The 24,455-nt window shown below is 43.7% G+C and overlaps 2 protein-coding genes across 3 annotated transcripts in view; both read right to left on the reverse strand.

The window, feature by feature from the left end:
* Window positions 1–24,455, reverse strand: part of LOC142160132 (uncharacterized) — a 187,585-nt gene that overhangs the window by 43,739 nt on the left and 119,391 nt on the right. The gene's annotated exons all lie outside the window — the stretch shown is intronic.
* Window positions 12,914–24,311, reverse strand: LOC142160129 (uncharacterized). Of its 2 annotated transcripts, none has more exons than XM_075215098.1 (5): window positions 24,235–24,311; window positions 24,051–24,116; window positions 23,836–23,933; window positions 23,594–23,705; window positions 12,914–14,016 (listed from the first exon to the last, which is right to left on the reverse strand). In XM_075215098.1, exons 2-5 carry the CDS (start codon window positions 24,079–24,081, stop codon window positions 13,106–13,108), a joined length of 1,152 nt encoding a protein of 383 aa, XP_075071199.1. In that variant the 5' UTR covers window positions 24,082–24,116; window positions 24,235–24,311; the 3' UTR covers window positions 12,914–13,105. The 2 variants fall into 2 exon arrangements, with proteins under 2 accessions (XP_075071199.1, XP_075071198.1); XM_075215097.1 differs by having other exon boundaries at window positions 12,914–14,019.

A 24,455-nucleotide genomic window follows, 5' to 3' on the forward strand; every position in this document is an offset into this window, starting at 1 on the left:
TTCCACCAATATTGAATACAAAGAAGAAATTTGCCATCTTTGGCCCAACCTTGACAGTTGCACCCTTAAGGAATCTGCACTAAAGCTCGGGGAAGCTCCCCGAAACTGTGAGGCCAGAGCATGTCTTAACTGCAAAGAGACATAAAAGTAACCCCTAGGTAGATCATATAATCTCTGAAGTTGCTCAAATGAATATAATAGCTCATTCTCATACAGTTGTCCAATATGTATTATATTGTAGATTCGCCAGGCTCCAGCTCCCTCCATCCTAGTCAGTTCTCCAAAATCCAAATTATCCCAGAGTGGAGTGCACGGGTCCAAATCCAATCCACCCCCAATCTGAGATGACAATCGCCAAACCTTCATGGCCTGTATTAACAAAGGGGGATCCCTCCCAACCTTTCTTCCAGCCAGAAGAAATTGCACATGTGTATAATTAGATCCTGTCTCAGAGACTAGAAAGTCATGCAAATCTAAACCCAAACGATTTCTTCTTTTACTATAGACTGTATACCTCTGAAGCTTGGAGATGACCTTTTGTATGTCCTTCAAGGGTGCAATAAAACATGTAATACGTTATTTGGAAGGGTACAGAGTACAATAGAACATGTATCAGTTATACAGAATACTCAACTACAGTTCTTCAAGTTTAACAGGTTCATTTGTCCAACGCATGTCTTTTAGCTCAGACAACATTTATATAGTACATGTTCATCAATAACATCATCCTATGTCTATCAATAATGTCATATACAATCTCCTTCAGCTTGCGTTAGTATATACACTCTAATAATGTCATCAGTTCTTTTCATCAACACTTGTGGGCGGGCTATTGTCTGTTCGTTCTTCCCAGTCTCCCAATACTCAAGTTTCTTTGTACATGAAACAGTAGTCGGCTTGCCAAAAATTGGGAGACTTCAGACTAAGGGACCTAGGAGTCGTACTTTTCCCCTAGTGACCTCCCACCCATTATTCGGGTACCTCAGGAATATTTAGTGGAAACAGAACTAGTCCTACTAGATATAACCACTGAGGCACGTGAGAGCACATTCAGCACTTTATGGTCTACAACCTTACCCACTCAAGAATGATAATCATTCTCGAGGATGCCCGCTCAAGTCCGAATATTACTGGACTGGCATCACTGGATGTACCTCTCTTCAACTATGGGGTCACCGTACTTACGGACGTAATGCTACTCAGACAATAGCCCCTCACACTTTCTCCAAGCTCCAGGGTTTCCAAATTTTCCTTTACCCCTGAATTAAATAGAGTAATTGGCTGGACCGATTGTGCTACTAACTTCTCCTTCATCCCCAATACCTCAATATCATTACCTGAACCAGCCTCTGTCACCTGTCAACAATCAAAAGAATTGACCGTCCTGAAAAGAGAATGTGATGAGAGAAACACAGAACAGGAAAAACTACAACTTCAAGCTGGACAACTGTCTTAGCCTTTGGCTCAGGTGCTACTAACTGCATTCGAGGCCTCCCAGAACAGATTCATGAGTGCACTTGGACCCTTCTCTAGTGTTGGCCCCTCTGCAGTGGGTGAAATGGGCACCAGTGTGTCTCTGCTACCCTTTGTCGTGATGCTGGTAGCCTACACCTGGTACCTGTCTGTCAAATAACTTGAGCCTAGGAAATTACTGTTCCACAACTTACTCTCCCGGTCCAACATCCTGACAGTTAGTGTGACTTTTCAGGAAAGTGTTTTGAACGTTCTCGGTTGCTATCTCACCATTTACCTTCCCTCTCAAGGTCTAAACTAGCCTCTCAGTTACATACTCATCCCAAGAGGGGTCAAGAACATTTTAAAAATCGACAGATTAAGAGGCAGCCCAGGAGTGATCTTTGGTAGCGGGGAAGGACTAGTGGCCAAAGCTATCAGCCACTTCAATCAAGTTCCAACTCTTATTCTATTCAATTCGTTCTACCTAGTACCGTTACTTTATGTTCACACTGGTTTGTGGCTAATCGAAAGTATTATTATTATTATCATTTATTTGTTGGGCACCACAAGGTTTCCGCAGCGCCGTACATAGTACAAACAGTAGACCATACAGGGTTAAACAGTACAGAACGATAAACACAAAGTACCAATGCTTCAGTAACTCCGGGACAGCCATAAGGAGTAAGGACAGAGCAGAAGAACAGGTATGGAGATACGGGGGAAGAGGGGCCCTGCTCATAAGAGCTTACATCCTAAGGGAGGGTGGACAAACCAGACACGAGAGGGAGCTGGTGATGCCAGGGGAGTGAGCGAATAGCGAGCAGAGTAGATGAGGGGTTAAGTGGACGGTTGATAAGCTTTGAGGAACAGATGAGTTTTAAGTGCTCGTTTGAAGGAGCACAGATTGGAAGCGAGACGGATGAAACGAGGGAGGTCGTTCCAGTGTAGTAGGGCAGCTCGGGCGAAGTCTTGGATTCTGGAGTGGGAAGTGGTAATTAGAGTGGAGGAGAGGCGACGGTCATTAGCAGAGTGCAGGGGCCGGGCAGGAGTGTGAATGGTGAGGAGGTTGGCGATATAGGGAGCAGTAGACAGGGAGAGAGCCTTGTAAGTGGTGATAAGGAGTTTGAAGAGGATTCTGTAGGGGATGGGGAGCCAGTGTAAGGCATGGCACAGAGGGGAGGCAGAGGAGGAGTGGCGTTAGAGAAAGATGAGTCTAGCAGCCACATTGAGTACAGAGCGGAGGGGGGTGAGATGTGAGAGGGGGAGGCCAGTGAGGAGAAGGTTGCAGTAGTCGAGGCGGGAGATGAGTGCGTGGATGATGATTTTGGTGGCGTCTTGTGAGAGGAAGGGTCTGATGCGGGCGATGTTGCGCAGTTGGAAGCGACAGGCTTGAGCAAGGGATTGGACATGGGGGGCAAAAGAGAGAGATGAGTCGAGAGTGATACCCAGGCAGCGGAGTTGGGTGACAGAGGAGATGGTGGTGTTATTAACAACGATAGAGAGGTTGTGGTGGGAGGGGAGTCTAGGGGGAGGAAAGACAATGAGTTCGGTTTTAGAGATGTTAATTTTGAGTAAGCGGGAGGACATCCAGGCGGAGATGGCAGAAAGACAGTCAGATACCCGAGAGAGGAGGGAGGGAGAGAGATCAGGAGAAGAAATGTAAAGTTGAATGTCGCCAGCATAAAGGTGATACTGAAGACCAAAGGAGGAGATAAGGGCACCGAGGAAGGATGTGTAGAGCGAAAAGAGTAGGGGACCGAGGACAGAGCCCTGGGGGACTCCTACAGAGAGAGGGGAGGGGGTGGAGGAAGAGCCAGACATGGAGACAGAGAAGGAGCGGTTAGCAAGGTAGGAGCAGAGACAGGCATGGACGGAACCAGAGAGGCTGAGAGAGAGAAGAGTTTGCAGAAGGAGGGGGTGGTCCACTGTGTCAAAGGCAGCGGAGAGGTCAATAAGGATGAGTATGGAGAAGTGACCCTTAGATTTGGCCGATAGGAGGTCATTGGTCACTTTGGCCAGGGCAGTTTCAGTAGAGTGGAAGGTGCGGTATCCAGATTGGAGAGGGTCAAGGAGGGAATTGTCCGAGAGATATCTGGTGAGGCGACAGCAGACAATTCGCTCAAAAAGTTTGAAGGCGTAGGGGAGAAGAGAGATGGGGCGATAGCTGGCAACAGAGGTGGGGTCAAGATTAGGTTTTTTGAGGATAGGAGAGATAAGAGCATGTTTAAATGAGGAGGGTACTACACCAGAGGAGAGTGATAGGTTAAAAAGGTGTGCCAGGTAGGAGCAGGCAGTGGGAGAGAGAGAGCAAAGGAGGTTAGAGGGGATGGGATCGAGAGGACAGGTGGAGTGTGGAGAGGAAAGAATAAGGGAGCGAACTTCTTCACCTGATGTTGGGGAGAAGGAGCACCAGAGTTGATTGTTGGAGGGGGGTGGAGCGATGTGGACAGCGGGTGAGGGGATTGAGGCGGAGATGTTAAGTCTGATGGCTTCAATTTTGGAGAAGAAAGTGGCGAAGTCAGCAGCAGAGAGGGAAAGTGGTACCGGAGGGGGAGGGGCAGAAAGGAGGGAGTTGAAGGTGGCAAACAGACGGCGGGGATTACAGGACTGAGAGGAAATGAGGGACTTGAAGAAGGTTTGTTTGGCAAGGGAGAGGGCAGAGCAAAATGAGGAGAGGATAAATTTAAAGTGGAGGAAGTCAGCCAGGGAGCGAGATTTCCTCCAGAGGCGTTCCGCAGTGCGAGAGCATTTTTGGAGGAAGCGGGTGAGTTTGGAGTGCCAAGGTTGGGGAATGAGGCGGCATCGTCGGATAGGAGAGGCAGGTGCGACCGCATCCAGGGCAGTAGTGAGGGAGTGGTTGTAGAGAAAGGATGCCTGGTCAGGGCAGGTCAGGGAGGGAATGGGAGAGAGGAGAGAGTCAAGAGAAGAGGAGAAAGAGATGGGGTCGATCGCTTCAAGGTTGCGTCTAGTGAGGGTGGCTTTCGGCGGGGGAGGAGCAGGGGAGGAGGACAGAGTGAAAGAGAGCAGATGATGGTCAGAGAGTGGGAAGGGAGAGTTGGAGAAATCAGAGAGATCGCAGAGATGAGAGAAGACAAGGTCAACAGAGTCACCAAGACGGTGGGTGGGGGAGGAGGTCCACTGGGAGAGGCCTAAGGAGGAGGTGAGGGAGAGAAGCTTGATGGTGGTAGGGTCGGAGCAGTTGTCAATGGGGATGTTGTAGTCGCCAAGTATGATGGAGGGAAGGTCGGACGAAAGGTAGTGGGGGAGCCAGGCAGCGAAGTTATCTAGGAAGAGGGAGGTGGGGCTAGGGGAACAATAGATGACAGAGACACGGAGGTGGATGGCAGAGAAGAGACGGATGGAGTGAACTTCAAAGGAGGAGAAAGAGAGGGAAGGTAGGGTGGGAATGACCCGAAAAGTGCAGCAGGGGGACAGGAGAAGGCCCACTCCACCTCCTGGGCGTTCATGTGTATAATAATGTGGATTGTAATATGCTTCATACTACAAAGTACAAGACAGGCTATGTAATAGTTATATGTCAGTGTAATGGCTACTCCAAAAACATACTGGTAGGTTAATTGGCTGTTAACAATTTGACCCTAGTCTGTCTGTCTGTGTATGTGTCTGTCTGTGTGTGTGTGTGTGTGTATATTAGGGAATTTAGACTAAGCCCCAATGGGGCAGGGACTGATGTGAGTTAGTTCTCTGTACAGCGCTGCGGAATTAGTGGCGCTATATAAATAAATGATGATGATGATGATACTTGTGCAATTACATTCAATTTAAGATATGTAATTTATAATAAACCTCATAGGTCAAGTCTATAGCAAGTGGTGTAAAGGTGTTTGTAATAGATTGTGTAATGGTGGAGTGGTGGTCCATGTGTGGTGTTTGTTTGTAACCATACAATGATAGGTCAACTGGTGTAGGAAAAGCACATTTGTAAACGTACTAATTTTTTTTACAAAAAAAAAGATAATAAAGCTATCTAGGAGAGATATTATTTATTGAAATAATAATGTGTCACTATGATGGAAAGGGTTAACAGGATTGACTCATGTAGATAACATTGTATTCATGTAGATAACATGAATACAAAGAGATGAGCATAAGGCTACTGTTAATGGAACCAGACTTTGTCAGCTATAAAGATCCTTTCTGATTTGGTCAGCGCTGGACAACTAACTGATCAGTCACACAGACGTCTGTCAAATCAACTCTGTTTATTGAGGCTTTAAGCACTAGTATTTATACAAAGAATATTACATGCTCAACTTATCTTTATGCTTACATTGTGTAATAGTTAGCACATTTCCTTTTTCTTTACTATGTCCTTTAAACATCTGTGCAAACTATCTGCTCTTGATCACTTGTCTTATCTTGTAGCCTGTAGTATGGACACCTGGTTATCTGTTTTATAGTTCTTCTCTCAGCTTAGAGAAGAACTTGTCATTCTAATCACAATTACTGTAACTGTGCAATTCTGCAAGTAAGATATCCTAACTAATTTCAGTCTGATACCAAATATTTCTATACAAGTTACATTACTTAATTAAAGACATCATTATTTCTTTCACACTAGCAAAGAACTGGTTTTAACTGGTCTCATGGGGTTTTTATAAGGCAGCCAATCTAGATAGCTTTAGGCTTAGTTGGAATGTCAAGAAAGCTTTGTCCAACAAATTATGCTTAGTGCTATCAAGCAACGAGGCTCTCAGGTCCAGACCTTCCTCAACAATCAAATTGTATTCCGCAGCTAACTACCTACTCAAGAAAGTTAATGTCCATCCTGTAACATTTGGTACCAGAAGTGGGGTGTGACATTGAAATTAATGACAGACAAAATTCCTACTATTGAAATTGTTTATTGTACAGCTTAGCATTTATGCTGTGTTAGTGGGGTTTATTTTGTATAAACTGCATACAGGTATTAGACTGTTGTTATTTTAGTGTGTTTAAGTGGAAAAAAATCAGGAAAAGAAAGTCCACTCCCTCCGTGGGTGTCTAGTTCAGGACCCTGGGCTCCCATTCCTCACAAGTGTAATAAATATGTTGTACTGGAACAATTGGCAGATCCTCACCACGTCGCTGTGAATTTAGAATTGTCTCTATATAATACCATTGAGCGGATGGCTGCCGCAAAAGCAGGGTGGATTTGTGTGCAAGCGCTACAAGATGAGACAAAGTGTAGAGAAAGGGTAGAAAAAGAACTTTTACAAGTTACAGAGCATCATCATCATCATCAGCTATTTATATAGCGCCACTAATTCCGCAGCGCTGTACAGATAACTTACTCATGTCAGTCCCTGCCCCATTGGAGCTTACAGTCTAAATTCCCTAACATACATACAGACAGACAGAGAGAGACTAGGGTCAATTTGATAGCAGCCAAATAACCTACTAGTATGTTTTTAGCTAATTCTCCTCCGTACTTTTTTACCTTGAAGAACCATAAGGGAGATGTTGAGGATCAATTTTCCTCCTATGTAATAAATGCTGTGAAAAGAAAACAGCAGACAAGAAAACGCCTAACTGTGCGAGATGGTGATCGTGTAAGGGTGAGGACTGTGATACAGAGATGGTGATCGTGTAAGGGTGAGGACTGTGATACAGCGATGGTGATCGTGTAAGAGTGAGGACTCTGATACAGCGATGGGGATCGTGTAAGGGTGAGGACTGTGATACAGCGATGGGGATCGTGTAAGGGTGAGGACTGTCATACAGAGATGGTGATCGTGTAAGGGTGAGGACTGTGATACAGCGATGGTGATCGTGTAAGGGTGAGGACTCTGATAGAGATGGTGATCGTGTAAGGGTGAGGACTCTGACACAGCGATGGGGATCGTGTAAGGGTGAGGACTCTGACACAGCGATGGGGATCGTGTAAGGGTGAGGACTGTGATACAGCGATGGGGATCGTGTAAGGGTGAGGACTCTGACACAGCGATGGGGATCGTGTAAGGGTGAGGACTGTGATACAGCGATGGGGATCGTGTAAGGGTGAGGACTCTGACACAGCGATGGGGATCGTGTAAGGGTGAGGGCTGTGATACAGCGAGGGGACTGGGAGTCTATTGTTAAGTGGTCAGAAAATGATGGTGAATTTGATGAGGTTGAAGTTAAAGGGGTGGGGGGAGAAATGCATAACATTAATACTACCAGACAAAGGAGGAAGGTGACACAAAGAACTGGTACAGATGCTGCTAGTGTGTCAGATACAGATCACAATTACTGACTCACAGGGATCAGGGTACAGCAGGGATTGGTGGAAGAAACACGTAGTTATTCTGCTGGAGAACTCAGTGAGATTGGGGTTAAATATAAACAACATCCTAATGAGGGATTGCTGACATAGGTACTGAGACTGCGGGACCTAGGGGCTGATGGTGTAACACAAAGAGAGGTTATCAGTTTGGGAGCAGTGTGTAATGATCCAAGGGTCAGATTACACATGAGAAAGGCACAGTTCACAGACTATCTCACATTGCTGCATCTCAATTGAGATTCTATAGCACAAATATATGACACCTGCAGAAGTGGTTGATATGAATGCATGGTACGAGTTGGGACAAGGAATACAGAGATTGTCTGAGTTGGGATGTGTGAATGGAATTACACGAAATCCATTACCAGAGCAGGGTGTGTAAACTGTGCAAACTAAATGGGATGGTCCTGTTGTAGTTCAATTTACTTCAGTAATGCATAATAAGCTTTTAACCACTACCTGCCCCAATTGAAAGCAGCTCTTTTCACTTAGCTCAGTACAATGCCCACTGGTAGTCCTGTGTTTCATGCTGCATCACTTATGAGTCAGTTTCGGAGAGTCAGAGAAATCTAATAAGAATCTTGTAGATAGAGAAGATTTTCAGAGGAAGACAGAGTCAGTCTTCAAACAGATTTATAAAGAGGGATATGAGTGGTTGATGCCAACAAGCAGTTGGTAATTGGCCACATATAAGCTGCTCAAATGTAGGCGCTATCTAAACTCCTAATTTTTCTCTGTTTCCAATGTTCACTTAGCGGGTATAAGTACGATGTGTGATACAATTGATGTGTACTAATCTCGCTGATATAGTGCAACGTGCAACACATTGAATTGTGACTATAACCAACGCTACAATATAATTGGTGGTTTCCAAACAGATGACGAAACAATAATGTGTTACAAGTTCTGGATATAACCAGTTTGGTGTGTAGCAGGTTGTGGAGAGTGAACCCAGTGCTGTCCTATGTTGTAGGTAATGTTAATGGTGTTGATGGTAATATATTAGTAATGCTGCCTATGGGGATAGATCCCTATCATAGGTTATAATTGTAAGTACTACCCCTTGGTGCTTAAGTAATATATTGTAATGTCCTTGGTGTTCTATTTATATACCAGATTGTATATGAAGCCTAGTACTATATATAAACAGTATTTATTAGAAACACACATTCATTGCATTGGTTCCGGGCAGAACTTTCATAAACATATAAAAACCATTCTCATGTATAACAGATAGTATGGAGACGGTGGATATTAAAGTTCAGTAAGTGTACTTATTAAATCCACATATAAGTGATAGCCTTCTCAAGTAGATTGTTTTCTACTGTCAGATGATATAAAGGTATAAGATATCCATTGGTTAAAAAGTCTCAGGTAGTATTCCTTTACACTCTCGTACTGTCAGGGCCGGATTAAAGGAATGGAGGCCCCTGGGCTAAGGGGGCCTTCATTCCCCCGTGAGGCCGCCCGCCGGCCCCCACCCAAAGCGCTTTCCTCATTCTGTTGTCCTTTTACTGTAGTCCTTCCACGGTGCTCTGTAAGCTCCTTACTGAGATCTCGTGAGAGTGAGACTCACGAGATCTCCTCAGTAAGGAGATTACTGAGAACTGCGGAAGGACTACAGTGAGAGACTCAGCAGCATTGATCAGGCCGGGGGCGCCCCTGCCCCCGCACCAATCAATAATGCTGCTGAGAACTGTCAAGTAGCCCAGTTAGACCTCGGGTTAATCCGGCCCTGTGCATTGTCCATACTTGTAAAGGTCTCATGAAAGCAACAGAAGTGCAACTTACATGCTTAGAGTTGCCACAAACTAGAGGATTGCCAGCTTGGTTTCTCATGCTGTATAATACCTTCTACCTCCCCTTCTACACGGGGGCGCTGACTGCAGGTGTCCGTGATTTTCGGAACGGATCGGTATTTTAGGGATACTGCGTATGAGTTTTTTCTGTAGTTATGGCTGTCTGTGTGCTGGGTGGGGTCTTGTTATTAATACCCACAGTCGTTCGCAAAAAAACGTTAATATTGATGTTGTTATTGTCATTTTGGTGTCCGGTTTAAAATTTTCCAACACTTTCACCTCCAACTTTGAAGCTTCCTCAGGAAATTTGTTTTTTTTTGTAATAGGTTGTGTTGCTGGCACAATATGTACAGTCACCTAATTGTGGTGTATGGTCAGCGTGAATAAGTTTTCTTGGATGTCCTGGATTGCATTGGTAATGCTGTCGCTGTTCACTTTCTGTCCTGTTATGTGAGGTATTGCAAAAGGTTTACCAAATGATAACAGGAGATCAAACACCTTTTCAGTGATTGATGACTGCCCTGTGATACCCTCACCCCCTTCTACAATACTTTCAGTAAGATACAACTGAAAGTACAGAAACATAAAATTGAGGTGGTGGGCTAGATTTGAAACACTCCCCCATGGGTGATAGACCCAGATAGAGAAACTCCAGACCCCAAGTACAAAGTAAAAACAGGGATAACAAGTTTAGAAATGAAATCTTCACTGTATTTTATACCAGTACCAGAGGTGATAGAACATTGCTCAGGGGACAAATAGCTACATTGGATGAATTGAGGGAATATTGTGTTACTTTGATCCCTAATCATTGGTGGTATTTGGAGAAGGGACAACTGTCAGGTGCCGTCTCCGCAGGCGCCGGACACCTTCTCTCCGCAATCCACGTCCTGCTGCCTAGCAGAAGAACTCTATCTCTACTCACCTGTCTGCAGCCAGCATGTCTAAACCGCCTAAATCTCCCTAACCCAATCAGGAGGCACCTTAGAGTACTTAAAGCAGCCTCTGACACATGTCTAGTGCCAGAGTATTGGTTCTAACCAGCTCCAGCATTTAGTTTATATTCCTGTTCCTGACCTCCTGTGTATTTGACTCCTTGGCTTGTTTTGACCTCTCTTCCGGATATCCCTTGTACTTCGCTGCCTGCACTGGTTATGACCTTTGGACCATCCCTGACTACTCTTGCCTACTCTCCGTGGTACCTCGCTTCCTTGGTTTCGACTCGGCCTATCTGACTACCCTCTAATCGCTGCACTGGTGACTTCCTGGGAGAATCGCGACCTGCACATCGCACGCAGCAAAGCCCAAACCTCCTTGCGGGGGTCCCTGGTGAACACCGGTGGTGTGTTAGACTCCGCGCCTCTCAGGTTAGTAGCGCTGATACCAGTCAGTGATATTCCTTGTGTAAAAGTGTGACAACAACTATAAGAACATTGGGTAGTGGTACATGATTTGGTTTATGTAGTAGTAAAAACCTGTGAACATCAGACAGAATGTAAAGTATGAGTGACACTGGCAGGGACAGAAAAGAAAAATAAGATAGGAGTATTAGTAACTTCAGGTCTATGTGATACATATTTAGTGTTACTAGAAGGTACAGATAATCCTGTCTATTTCTCTATCTGCAGGTTGGTTCGTATTGCTGAATGGTGGCCTGGAAGTGGAATAGGTGCTCTCTTCTGGTGATCTACCCAATTATTAACTTCAGATAGAACACTTCTGTATGTTGCTATACTGATATCTCCGGATGAACTGTTAAAGAAGATGCCCAATGACCTGATTGGCTCAGTTGGTTAAACCCTGCTAATTGGCTTTCTGAGTGGGAAGGTTGGTTTAGTGGTATTACTTATAGTTTGTTATATGTAATCCTTGTATTAATTTGAATGTATTTTCAGGATTGTAACTGGTTGTTTTATAAAATCTGATAAAAACAGTTGAGGCTTTGAAAAAAAACACACCAAAAAAGATTCACGCTATCCAGGATTGGCAAATAAAAAAACAAAATACTTCCACGGGTCCTCTGGAGGACGACGCTAAACTAGTCTTTTTCAAAGTCCCTGGATATATTTTGGATTATTGGTGTGGAATAGCAGGGATACTTGGATGGATTACAGAAGACCCTGGATGTAGGCGAGTACTACAGAGGCTTTTATTTATTTTACATAAAGTCGTTTTAGAATGTGTGTGTGTGTGTGCGTGCGTTTTATTTAAATGTTTCTTGGTGCACTACAGCTTCTAGCTTCCAGCCTGGTGTCAGGTCATGCTGGCACTCGTGATTCCCCAAGTGCCAGCATGCCCCGGGCATGCTGAGACCTGTAGTGCACAATGACAAAATGGTTTATTGGTTTATTATTACTGTCAATTTTATTTTGTTTATTTTTATTATTATCCCACACACATTGCCCAGGAGTATGGAAGTGCCCCTGGTACCCCTAAGGCGGAGGTGTGGCTGGATAACTTATAAATAATTTATTTGTGGCTGGATTACGTAGAAATAACTCCCAGTAATAACTACCAGCCCTCCAGGCTGATTTATGTGCAAGCTGCATGAACCGGCTTGGATTGTTTAGAGGGGCAGGAGGCTGGATGACCTCCTGCCAGGGTATCTGTGTAAATCTGTATAAAAAGCGCACTGTTTGACCATGTAGTATCATTATTGCATCTGTAACTCTTGAAAGATTGCTAGTACCATAAGCTAGCGTGTAACTATTCTTATAAGGACTAATAAAACATTACTGCTTCAAGATCCTGCTCCGACACCTACTTAACTGTGGCAATTTCTGGCTGTTCTGAGGTTGGGACTCAGCATTCCAGTATTAATGCTCTGCCAACGACCTTGCAACTCTGGCCCATGCGATAGGCCAGGGGGAACCATCCACAGCAACCCTGATGTAAAGGAAGAAATCAGAGGTATCAGCCCAGGAGCCCAGTGAGAGGTACACTAGCAGCGAAAGTTACCCAGAAAGAACCGGGTCTAGGTGCCGGCGAAGGAGCCTAGTGGTAGCAGCAATCCACTCCTACTGTGGTCAGAGAGGCCCAATTTTGGATAAAGAAAGGGGACGGTGGCAAAGAAAGCTGGTCCCCAACACAACAGACAGTGTAGCATATGTGATCCATCCTGTCACACGGTATAATAATGTGGTCTTGTTATTACTGTGGAATGTGATGCCATAACTGCAATTAGTTCCATCCATGAGCAATCTCTCCCAGTCTTATGTTGATGACATACATTCCACCTATGTCTATGGATGATAACTAAATTATAACATGTTAATATATTGTATGTCTGGAGCTTTGACTTGCCCTCCAGTCATGTGCAATAAGTATATAGTCTGGAAAAATATTGAGTATTTTTATAATTTGCATTCATAAACATCTTTTACAATATCTGGACTATTGCTGCAACCCTGTTTCATGTCTATCGGGTCAGGTAAATGGCCCTTCTCCTTTGTCAAATGTGTAAAAAGAGCTAATTTGCAAGTGAAACATTTCTAACACCTTTCAGAACATGGAAACTGTTTTTCATGTGTTCAGTTCTCAGATGTTGAAGATTTTGTATATGTGTCAAATATTTCTCCCACTCAGATCATGGAAATGATTTTACACCTGTGTGAGTTTTCTGATGTCTATGAAGACCTGATTTCTGCATAAAACATTTGCCACACTGAAAACATGGAAATGGTTTCTCCCCTGTGTGAGTTCTCTGGTGTTCATCAAGACCTGATTTCCGTGTAAAACATTTTCCACACTCAGAGCAAGGAAATGGTTTCTCACCTGTGTGAGTTCTCTGATGTTTAACAAGATCTGATCTCTGTATAAAACATTTTCCACACTGAAAACATGAAAATGGTTTCTCCCCTGTGTGAGTTCTCTGGTGTTCAACAAGACCTGATTTCTGTATAAAACATTTGCCACACTCAGAACATGGAAATGGCTTCTCACCTGTGTGAGTTCTCTGATGTCTAATGAGACCACATTTCTGTGTAAAAGATTTCCCACACTCAAAGCATGGAAAAGGTCTTTCACCTGTGTGAGTTCTCTGATGAAGAATAAGACATGCTTTCTGTGTAAAACATTTCCGACACTCAGAACATGGAAATGGTCTCTCACCTGTGTGAGTTCTCTGATGAAGAATAAGACATGCTTTCTGTGTAAAACATTTCCCACACTCAGGACATGGAAATGGTTTCTCTCCTGTGTGAGTTCGTTGATGCCTAACAAAGTCTGATTGATATATAAAACTTTTTCCACATTCACAACAGGGAAAGACTGTATTACCTGTATGAGCTGTTCTATCTATAACAATATCTGAGTTATCAAGAGAACATCCCTCATGATTAGAGGGATCAGATATTATATCTGTACTGTGAAGTACTGTATGTATATTTAGGGTAATAGGGTTTTCTCTTGGAGAATCTTGTATGGTGTCATCTTCTATTTTAAAATCTGGAGACAAAACGAGATATCCCTCTGAGATTTTCCTGCTTTTGCGTCCATCTGCTGGAAATAAATGTACATAAATAGACGTCTTATTTGTACACTGAGGAGCAAGTTGTTGTTCCATTAGTGAGTTCAAGATGTTCAGTTGTTTAATTTTAATTTGCAAACTATGAAACCTTTATCTCAATTATAAATGTACAAAAAGCTAACATGACATGACTTTTTGCCAAATCCAAAAACAGCAGCAGGCTTGCTGCTTATGTGATCTACGAGAGGCTCAGAGACAGCCCCATCAATCAGTAGGTGCCAATCCGTCGGGTCAGCACAATATAGCACCAGGAGGAAACACCACAATGGGAACAAGACCAGGAATAAAAATGGGCTTCACCCCACTGGCAGGAGTCTTCAGTTTGGACAGTACTGATTAGAGGGTTTAAGCTCCAGTTGGACTGGTCGTGGATTGTGTTGGAGACTGGAATTTATAGCTCAATGAACTTCACCATGTTGTGAGTCTGACAAAATCATGAAAATATTGGACAAGGTCACTACGATACTGGTAGAGGAATGAAGATTGTTAAGCAGGGATAGCACACCAAGAGAACACGACTAAGCTTCTTTCAGATATTGTTGTGCATTAGGTTTTGCTGAGGTAAACCCACTGGTACCTGTTCATAAAATTCCATTAATCTGTGTGTATATATACAATAAAAGTATGTTTTACTCTACCATCTATTTGACTAGGTGAATTCGTACTCACAGAGAAATTGGGTATTATTATCGTAGATTTGTAACATGCCACAGTGCTCTACAGCGTCATACAGTAGGGTATGCCAGACTGGTACATAAGGATACCTCCAGGAAAACCAGAAAAACTGGTGTGTTAAAAAGATAAACATTAACCTAGTATTCTTCAAACCTTAGTATTGTCCAATCTGCACCAGCTTCCAAAACATCAAAATACGTGTAAGTAGTGTAGGTGGACATTATTTCTACTGCTTTAAGAAAAGAGGAGAAAAATTCCCATGTGTCCATTTAACCCTAAAATATGTCACGGCAATCAATCCAAAAAGAAAAATAAAGTATTCAGTTTCCTTGCTAGGAAAATTAAGTGAAAATAACTTCCTCCAATTTCTATAAATTACCAGTAGACAATGCTAAGACCATTGGTAAGGGCAAATTTGAAGCTGATGATCCTGTTGGTTTCTACAGTTTCCTGTTGGCAAAATAAATATACTGTAGTATCAGGATAAGCAGACTGAAAATTTCTAAAGGAGGTTGAGTAGAAGCCAACGTGGGTGGTTGAGCTCCCATCCAGAACTACGCAATATGCCTCCATCTGACTCAAGTCCTGGGTAATCCCCATGTAATATATATGACTACAGATGCAAAGAGCTCATTTGCACTGGGAACTCTTAGGAGCTAGTATTGCCTCATGTGTCAGGGTTTTTTATTTTGACAAGCATCCCTGGATTTATTACAGATGACCAGCATGGATCTAGGTGAGAAACTAAGAAGATGAACGAGGGTAGTGTAGGGGTGTTTTTATTTTAATTAAAATAATTGTTATACATGTGTGTTTTATTTACAGTTTTCCTTGGTGAGAGTAGGCCCTGGGTGTGTTGACAATATGACTTGTCGACATTATGGTGTCAACATTTTAACTACATCTCACTGTTTGATTTAAAACATTACTAAAAATAAGAAACACTGTATTGTAGGGTCTTTGCAGTGTAACAGGGCAAAGGGAAATATTTAGTGCAGTACCCTAGAAATACAGAAGTATCTGGATACAAGCATGTACTCTTCCACCTTACTACCAATGGAGGCACTGTGTATTAAGAACATCTCCGGCTATTTATCTGAAAAAGTATCTCCAAAATCTTGTTAACCATTTTCTAATATAATCCAGAAAATCATCGACTGCAGAAATCCCAAAACCTGCCATAGATAACGGACTTTGATGATATATCCTTAAAAAAGGGGAGGTTTGACTGTCCAAGGCCCATTTTACCAGTGTTTTAAAATGAGCAACGGGACTAGAGAGGAATGGACGTAACCAATATTGTTATTTCCCAGCAGTCACCTGGAGAATAGGATTAAGCAGTCAGTTATTTTTCTTTAACATGGCCAGATGTGATGCTTTATCCCTGAAACGGGTGCTACTGGCTTGGGAGATTTCCTGCTAGGGCTCTGGAGCGATGCCACCCGGCATTTCTGTCTGCCGCCTGGATTTCTTTCTGCTGTCTGCATTGCTGCTGATCTCATGGTCGCCATTGCCTCGTCGGAGATGGCACATTTCCTGCTTGTGAGTCCTGTCATTGCAGAGATCATTGGTCTCTGGCTGTTCTTGGGGACCGGAGATCCAGCGCTGCCCCCACTCTGCTTTAACCACTCACATATCACTCTGGGATGGAGCCAGCTGGAGAGGTGCCAAGGGGTTGGCCATCTTGCTGCACTTGATTGAAAAACACCACTGGTCTTGCGGACTGTCTGTGTCACAGGGTCCAGGTAAGCGGAGCTGTCTCAGAGATTTTCCACCATCCGACCCTCCTGCCTCCTGCACATATTCTGTGGCTCTGGGCCTGCAATTTTTTTTTATCATTTTCAGTGCACTGAAAATCAATTTTTAAGTGTGAGTGCTGCCATCTGGTGGGGCTAAGGGATATTGCTTCTGACTCTATAACAGTTCTTCTTCTGCAGTGACTTTCCATACTCTGAGGGTGCCCAAGGTGATGGTGAGAGATCTGTATGTCTACCTTACTACTGCTTGTGTGTTTGACCATTCAATTGGAGGCTACATTCAGTCAGGGGTAAAACTAATAGAGCCTCTGCAGCTGCAAAGCTGCAAAAATATGCCCGTATCTCTTCTGTTCTTAACTCATATGATGCTCAAGGCTCTACTAGACCATCCACAACGTCTGCGGAAAGAGCTACTGTGGCCACGGAGGATTCTAATTCCATTCAACAGGTTCTCCTAGCTATCACTTCCTCTAAGAAACGGGAGATGGACCGGATTGGAAATGTTCAGTCTGATCTCTCCCTTATCCGTCGTGAACTGCAGAAAATGTGGGAGCGAGTTGGTGAGACTGAACATCGTATATCTTCAATAAAAGATGTTATCGCCCAACATCGCCCCAATGAAAGGACACACAGACTTACCAACCAAATCAATATGTGCAAACAAAAGATATCTGATTTAGAGGAACGGCTCAGAAGTAACAAACTTCGCTTTGCAGGCCTGCCAGAACGTCCATAAGGCTCTAACCCCGAATCTTTCTTGGAGACTTGGCTTACACAAGTGTTTGGGAAACAGGCCTTCACCTCAAACTTTGCTGCGGAAAGGGCCCATCGCCTTCCACCTCAGCCAAGAACCCCGGCTCGTACTTATATAGCGAAGCTGCTTCACTATAGGGACAGTGACACTGTTCTTCAATTGGCTAGAACTCAAGAGACCCTCAAGTATGAAAATCATATAATATCAGTCTTCCCTGACTTTGCTATCGAGGTCCAGAAGAGCAGGGCCCAATTTACTCAAATAAAGCAGAGACTTGGAGACTTGTAACTCCCCTATAAAATGGTGTTTCAACCATGACTTCGAGTAATAGCGGATGGCCTGTTCAAACTTTTTCTCTACACCTAAGGAGGCCTTGGACTCTGGCTGGACGGCGAACCCAGGGCTGGGGCACAAGCGGGATAGAGATCCTTTTGTTATTGTATTATCATACTGTTTATCTTTAATAGGCTCTATCAATCTGAATGCTAACTCTTGTCAAGCATGCATCGCCATCACCATTTATGTATATAGCGCCACTAATTCCGCAGCGCTGAAGAGAGCACTCATTCACATCAGTCCCTGCCCCATTGGGGCTTACAGTCTAATTTTCCTAACACACACACACAGACTAGGGTCAATTTAATAGCAGCCAATTAACCTACTAGTGTGTTTTTGGAGTGTGGGAGGAAACCGGAGCACCCGGAGGAAACCCACGTAAATACAGGGAGAACATATAAACTCCACACAGATAAGGCCATGGACGGGAATTGAACTCATGACCCCAGTGCTGTGAGGCAGAAATGCTAACCACTGAGCCACCGTGCTGCCCGATGCAATCTGTAGATGCTACATTTCCGGAGATTTCTTTCCTGCAAACTAGTGGTAGGTAGCCCTCTGTTGGGATTGTTAGGGTTATAGGTATACTAGTGTTTTGTCTATATATACGGGGAGGGGTTGTTGAAAGTTATGATGTCATTCAGTTTTCACACATCCACTCACCATGGTGTATTCTAGGGTCTCTTAGCTGTTAAGTTTTATTTTATTTTTGTTCATTTCTATCTTCTGTGGTGCTACAGATTTAAACTTATGTCTACTTCTGGTCAGAGAAGAGGAAATGGCGGCCAATAATAGCTTTTTGTAATTTCTGGTTCTGTCTGCTAAGCTGTGCATGTATTTACTCATTTATGGACTCTGATTTGGGCCCTGTTCAGTTCATGTCTGTTGTTTTCTGCTTGGTGTGCTTGCCTGTATGGGTGGAGTGGAGGGTCTTACTACGGAGACCATTTCTATGTTTTGTTAAAAGGGCTTTGACTCTTGCCCAGGTTAAAAAATATAACCCTAACATAATGTGCCTGGTTGAAACTCATCTTGTAGGTAGTCGTGTACTGGCTTTGAAAAAGCCCTGGGTCAGATGGGCTTACCACGCAGTGCATTCCCCTAACTCTTGTGGAGACTCAGTACTAATTAGAATACAACTATGTTTTGTGCTGGAGTAGACGCAGATTGATCCCTATGGCCGTTAAATATTTATCCAGGCCCTGGTGGATACTTTGTCCATTACCCTATTGGCCAATTACGCCCCTCTACCATTTAACTTGGAGGTGCTCAAGAAGGCTGCTGCCTTTATTGCCTGTTCCCCACATGCCCTGGTAGTGTGTATGGGTGATTTTGATAATGTACTTGATGTTGGTCTGATCAGATGGCGGGAGATGCGCTTAGGTGTTAAGGTTGCTAAATTATTGACAGACATGGGGTTGGTAGATTTATGGAGCCTTTTTTTTCCGAGTCTTTGAGCAGTTTTCTTGCCATTCTACGACACACCACACTTTCTCCAGTATTGACCTTGCTCTTGTTTCACACAGTGCAACTCTTTTGGTGGGGGAGGTAACTTACTTGCCTAGGGATATTTATAACCATCCCCTCCTTCTGCTCTTTGTTACTCTTACGTCACACTCTGGGGCTCAGTTTTGGAAACAGCCCGTTCTGACTCACTCGCATGGACATGGGGAGTGATTTAGTGGCACACTGGGAGGGGTACTTTGAGGTAAATGAGGACATGGTCCAGTCTCATGTTCTCTAGGATTTCTTTAAGGCATTCCTGAAGAGCACTTTGATTAATAGAGTGGTGAGACGTTTTCCATGGAAGGGTAGTCTAGACTTGAGCAGGAGTGTCGGGATCTGGAACATACCTCTCCACTCACTCCTCATCTGACCGACTGCAGTGGCTCCATGCTCAAAATGCATGGATAGATCATTTGCTGGATAAATCGAATTGTAGGCTCCTTTTCTCCAGGCATGCTATGTATGCTCAGGGCAATAAGAGCGGTAGCCATATGGACTACCTGGCTAGGACATAATTGCATAATAATACTATCTTTGCCATTTTAGACTGCTGGTGTTCAACTTACTTCCACAGTGAGCAAATTGCAGACTTTTTTTTCGTGATTATTACAGCTATTATTTACCACCATGAATGTCAGAAGCTTTGATAGTGGTCATCCCCAAACCAGGAAAAGACCCTCTGATGCCAGAGTCCCATCAACTCATTTCCCTTCTGTCCCCAGACGTTAAAATCCTCGCTAAGGTGTTGGCTATAAGCCTCAAAACCGTTATTTCCCAGATAATCCACCCAGACCAGACTGGATTCATACCAGGGAAGTCCACTTTGATTAATGTGAGACAGTTGTTTACCCACCTTCAGATGCCGAGGGCCCCTGGGGATGAGGCAGTGGTTGTGTCCTTGGATGTGGCCCAGGCTTTTCACTCATAGGAGTGTGGCCTTCTCTGGGAGGTCATGAGGAGATTCGGGTTTGGCCCCAAGTTTATAGGCTGGGTACAAATGTTATACTCCACCCCTGCTGCAGGCTCAGTTTGGGAGACTCACCATTAGATTTAAGCCGACCTTCTCTTAAAAGTCTTCCTACTTCAGGTGAACTCCGCTCAAACTATATCCATATTATACGCTAATGTTCTCCTATGCTTTAATTTTGATGACCTAACGGACCTTAGAGTTAAATGGGAGGTAGACCTTGGACCCATGTTTGATGAGGACTGGAGTAATGCGATGAGCAGTGCAAGAGGGGCTACTTCCTGCACTAGGTACCGCCAAATTCAATTATACACTCTGGACAGGTTATTCTACTCTCCCCTCCGGCTCTTCCAAATGGGTGCCAGGACTGCTTTCTGGCATTTACTTTAGGATTGCCCAGGGGTTCAGCTGTTTTGCTTGGCAGTGGTGTCTGCTATCCAAAATACGGAAATTGACATCCCCTTACTCTTCCCTAAAAACTTGTATGTTTGAACTGGCTCTGGATTTGCTCCTTAATAAATGTTCAGTCCTATACGTCCCTGATTTATTTGTGCTGGCCAAGGTTATAATTGCTAGATTCTGAATGGCTCGAGAAGACCCTAGCTCCCATTACTGGATTGGGTTTGTCAATGATGCTGTAGGCCATAAGAGATACACGTACCAGTCTTGAAATGCTATCCACAAATAGTTTAATGTAAGTGCCAGATGAGCTCATCCAAATATGCGGTACAGTCGTTAGCAGACGATTTCTCAGAGAAGTTCTCCTGAGATGTCCCGTCATTATCTGCTAGTCTACACCTACACACGAGAATCACCTATGAACCATATGAGTGAAGCTCTAATTCCATGATTTTGTATGTTCTATATGAGGGTGTTGCTGGTCTGCTGCCATCCCCTTTGTCTTTTTTTACTGTGTTTTGTTTCTTATTCGATTTTGGGTGTTCTGAGTCCACATGTTCTTTTTCATTGTTAGAGTGCTAACTACTAGAGACAATTTCTCAAGCCCATGTCTTTTTAACTGTAAGACAAAAGTTTTTGGCTAAAGATTTGCTGCATCCCTGTGTTTCCTTTATTTCTTTAGGTTATGTGCAATTTATTAGCTAGTATTTAGCTTTAGGATGTCTGATATTATGATATGTTTTGTTTGTTTTTAGGTTTGTACTGTAAAACTTTCAATAAATAAAAGAAAAAAAAAAGGTGGTAATAGGGTAACCTAGTGAGGTTAAGAGGGTGGTTGAGGAATATTATAAGCTTGTCTGAAAAGGTGGGTTTTCAGAGAATGCTTGAAGGTTTGAAGACTAAATGAAAGTGTTATTGTGCGATAGAGGGAATTCTACAAAGCGGGTGCAGCCCAAAAAAAAGTCTGGTAACTTGGAACGGGAGCATGTAATGAGGGTGGATGAGAGACGCAGATGGTGTGCAGAATGGAGATGTCAAGTTGGGAGATATTTTGAGACAAGTAAGGAGATGTATGTAGGTGCAATTTTGTTGATGGCCTTATACGTTAGAAGTATTTTATTTTGCATTAGGTAATAAACAGGCAACCAATGTTGAGACTGACTGAGTGGCTGAGCAGAGGAATTCGCAAGAAAAATCAATATAGCTGCTGCATGCAAAATAGATGGTAGAGGTGAGTGTCTGATTTGGTAAAGACCAGTAAGGGGGGAATTATAAGTCAATGCGGGAGATGATGAGTGCATGAATGAAAGTTTTTTTCTTGTGTCAGATATGTGCGTATTCTGGAAATGTTTTTTAGATTCATGCAACATGATTTAAATATAGAATTGATGTGGGGAACAAATGATAGTGCTGAGTCACACCTAGCTTACTGCCTAGGATCACACTTAGGCAGCGAGCATGTGAGATGGGATTTATGGTCATGTTGTCAACAGAAATAGAAATGTCAGGCAGGAAGCTTCTGTTTTAGGGGTGGGAATATTATTAACTCGGTTTTTGAAAAATAGAGTTTCAGTTGGCAAGAGGACATCCAAGATGAAATGGCAAAAAGACAGTCAGTAACGCGAGACTACACAGATGGCAAGAAATCAGGAGAGGATAGATAGATCTGTGTATCATCCGCATAGAGATGATATTGAAATCTAAAGGAGCTTATTAGTTTTCCAAGAGAAATGGTGTAGATAAAGAATAGCAGAGGACCTAGGACTGAGCCTTGTGGTACTCCGACTGATAAAGGAAGTGAAGCAGAGGTGGATCCAGAGAAATTATAAATTAACACTGAAAGAGCAATTATGAAGAATGAGAACCAGGATAGGACAGTGTCTTCAAGACCTAGGGACTGTAGCGTTTGCATGAGAAGAGAGTGGTCAACAGTGTCGAATGCAGCAGAGAGATCCAAGAGACTTGAGTAATGGCCTTTAATTTTAGCAGTGATCAAATCATTGACAACCTTAGCGCAGTCTCTGTGGACTGTTGAGAACGAAATACAAAAGCCTGAGAGTTTTGTGGCTACTGGATTACCATTTTTCCTTGGAATTGCTGCCTTGTTTGCTTTGCTTGGCTTATTCTATAATAGTGGAAATACAGACTTGTTTGCTTTGCTTGGCCTATTCTATAATCGTGGAAATACAGACTTGTTTGCTTTGCTTGGCCTATTCTATAATCGTGGAAATACAGACTTGTTTGCTCTGAATCAGACTCCTGTGGTCCAACACAATTATATCGCATCCGGATTGGTTGGGCATTAATCATGGACAGTGGGGGGGGGGGGGGGGGGGGGGAGTTTATTGGAGTCTAGGGGTAAACCAGTGTTTATTGGGACCTGTTAATCTGGTTTATATTCATATATGTGAGGAGGAGAGCAGGAGTCTAATAGGGGCTGATGGCTCCTGATGTATGAGAATCACCAGAGTGTGGGGAGGAGACTGGTCAGATCTCTGGGCTGGTAGCACAATGATATGATGTGAGGAGGAGAGCAGGAGTCTAATAAGGGCTGATGGCTCCTGATGTATGACAATCACCAGAGTGTGGGGAGGAGACTGGTCAGATCTCTGGGCTGGTAGCACAATGATATGATGTGAGGAGAAGAGCAGGAGTCTAATAGGGGCTGATGGCTCCTGATGTATGAGAATCACCAGAGTGTGGGGAGGAGACTGGTCAGATCTCTGGGCTGGTAGCACAATGATATGATGTGAGGAGGAGAGCAGGAGTCTAATAGGGGCTGATGGCTCCTGATGTATGAGAATCACCAGAGAGTGGGGAGGAGACTGGACAGATCTCTGGGCTGGTAGCACAATGATATGATGTGAGGAGGAGAGCAGGAGTCTAATAGGGGCTGATGGCTCCTGATGTATGAGAATCACCAGAGTGTGGGGAGGAGACTGGACAGATCTCTGGGCTGGTAGCACAATGATATGATGTGAGGAGGAGAGCAGGAGTCTAATAGGGGCTGATGGCTCCTGACTTCACCACTGGGCAGATATTTTTCCACATTAGTTTGTACTGACAGAGGAGGGTGTAGAATAAGAGATTGTTGTAGTGACTGAACAAGGAGAATATGTGACTCTTTTCTGTAATAAGTGTTTATTACTGACCTGTGCTGATATCTGTAGGGATTTCCTCCTCCTTACATTGCTGATCACCCCTCACATACGTCTCTTCTTCTCCCTCTGTATCTTCTATCTTAATATCCGTCAGACCTTTAACCTAATGTTAGATTTCATTGAGATTAAACAGAAGAATATTAAGGTATAAGACACACGCAGTGACTCTACAGATCGTATGGTGAAAAGTCACATTGGTATATTAGGATTCGTTGAGCCTAAATCCCATCTACCTGATACTCCTGTGGGATACTGTGATTTTCCTCTGTACAATCCTGTGAATAAAGAGGACGGGGACATCTCTCTGGGGTATTTCTGTTACAGAATCCATCTGTAGGAGACACACAGTGACTAAATACATTGTTTATATGTGATGACCAGATACTGTGTATATAGATGGCCCTTAAAACTGTTCTCCCCTTTACAATAAATGAAATTCTCCTCTTACCCAGTGATGTGAGGGGCTGGTGATTCTCCATTATATGTCCTTACAACGACCTCTAAACTCCCCCTCCTGCATGGAGAAATAGACAGTGACATCATCCACCTTATAGGAACCTGACACACACAATGGTCATCACCCAGACACATTCCCTGGTGTTACTGTATAATGCCCCATTCCCAGCAGTCACCTCTCCAGTCAGCAGCTGAATGATCTTGTTGGTCAGTTCCAGGATCTTCTGGTCATTGTCTCTCTCATGTATCAGTGAGTGAGGTGGAGACACCGTGATGGGGCTCTGGGTCCTGCTCAATCTTCCTGACACACAGGGATGGCTGCTGGGTGTCTCACTATCACCAGATATCTTCTTCACCACTGTGTAATTCTGCGTATTGAGGGAGACATCAAATAAAA

Source organism: Mixophyes fleayi, chromosome 6 (genome assembly GCF_038048845.1).
Source record: "Mixophyes fleayi isolate aMixFle1 chromosome 6, aMixFle1.hap1, whole genome shotgun sequence".
NCBI classification, from domain to species: Eukaryota; Metazoa; Chordata; class Amphibia; order Anura; family Limnodynastidae; genus Mixophyes; species Mixophyes fleayi.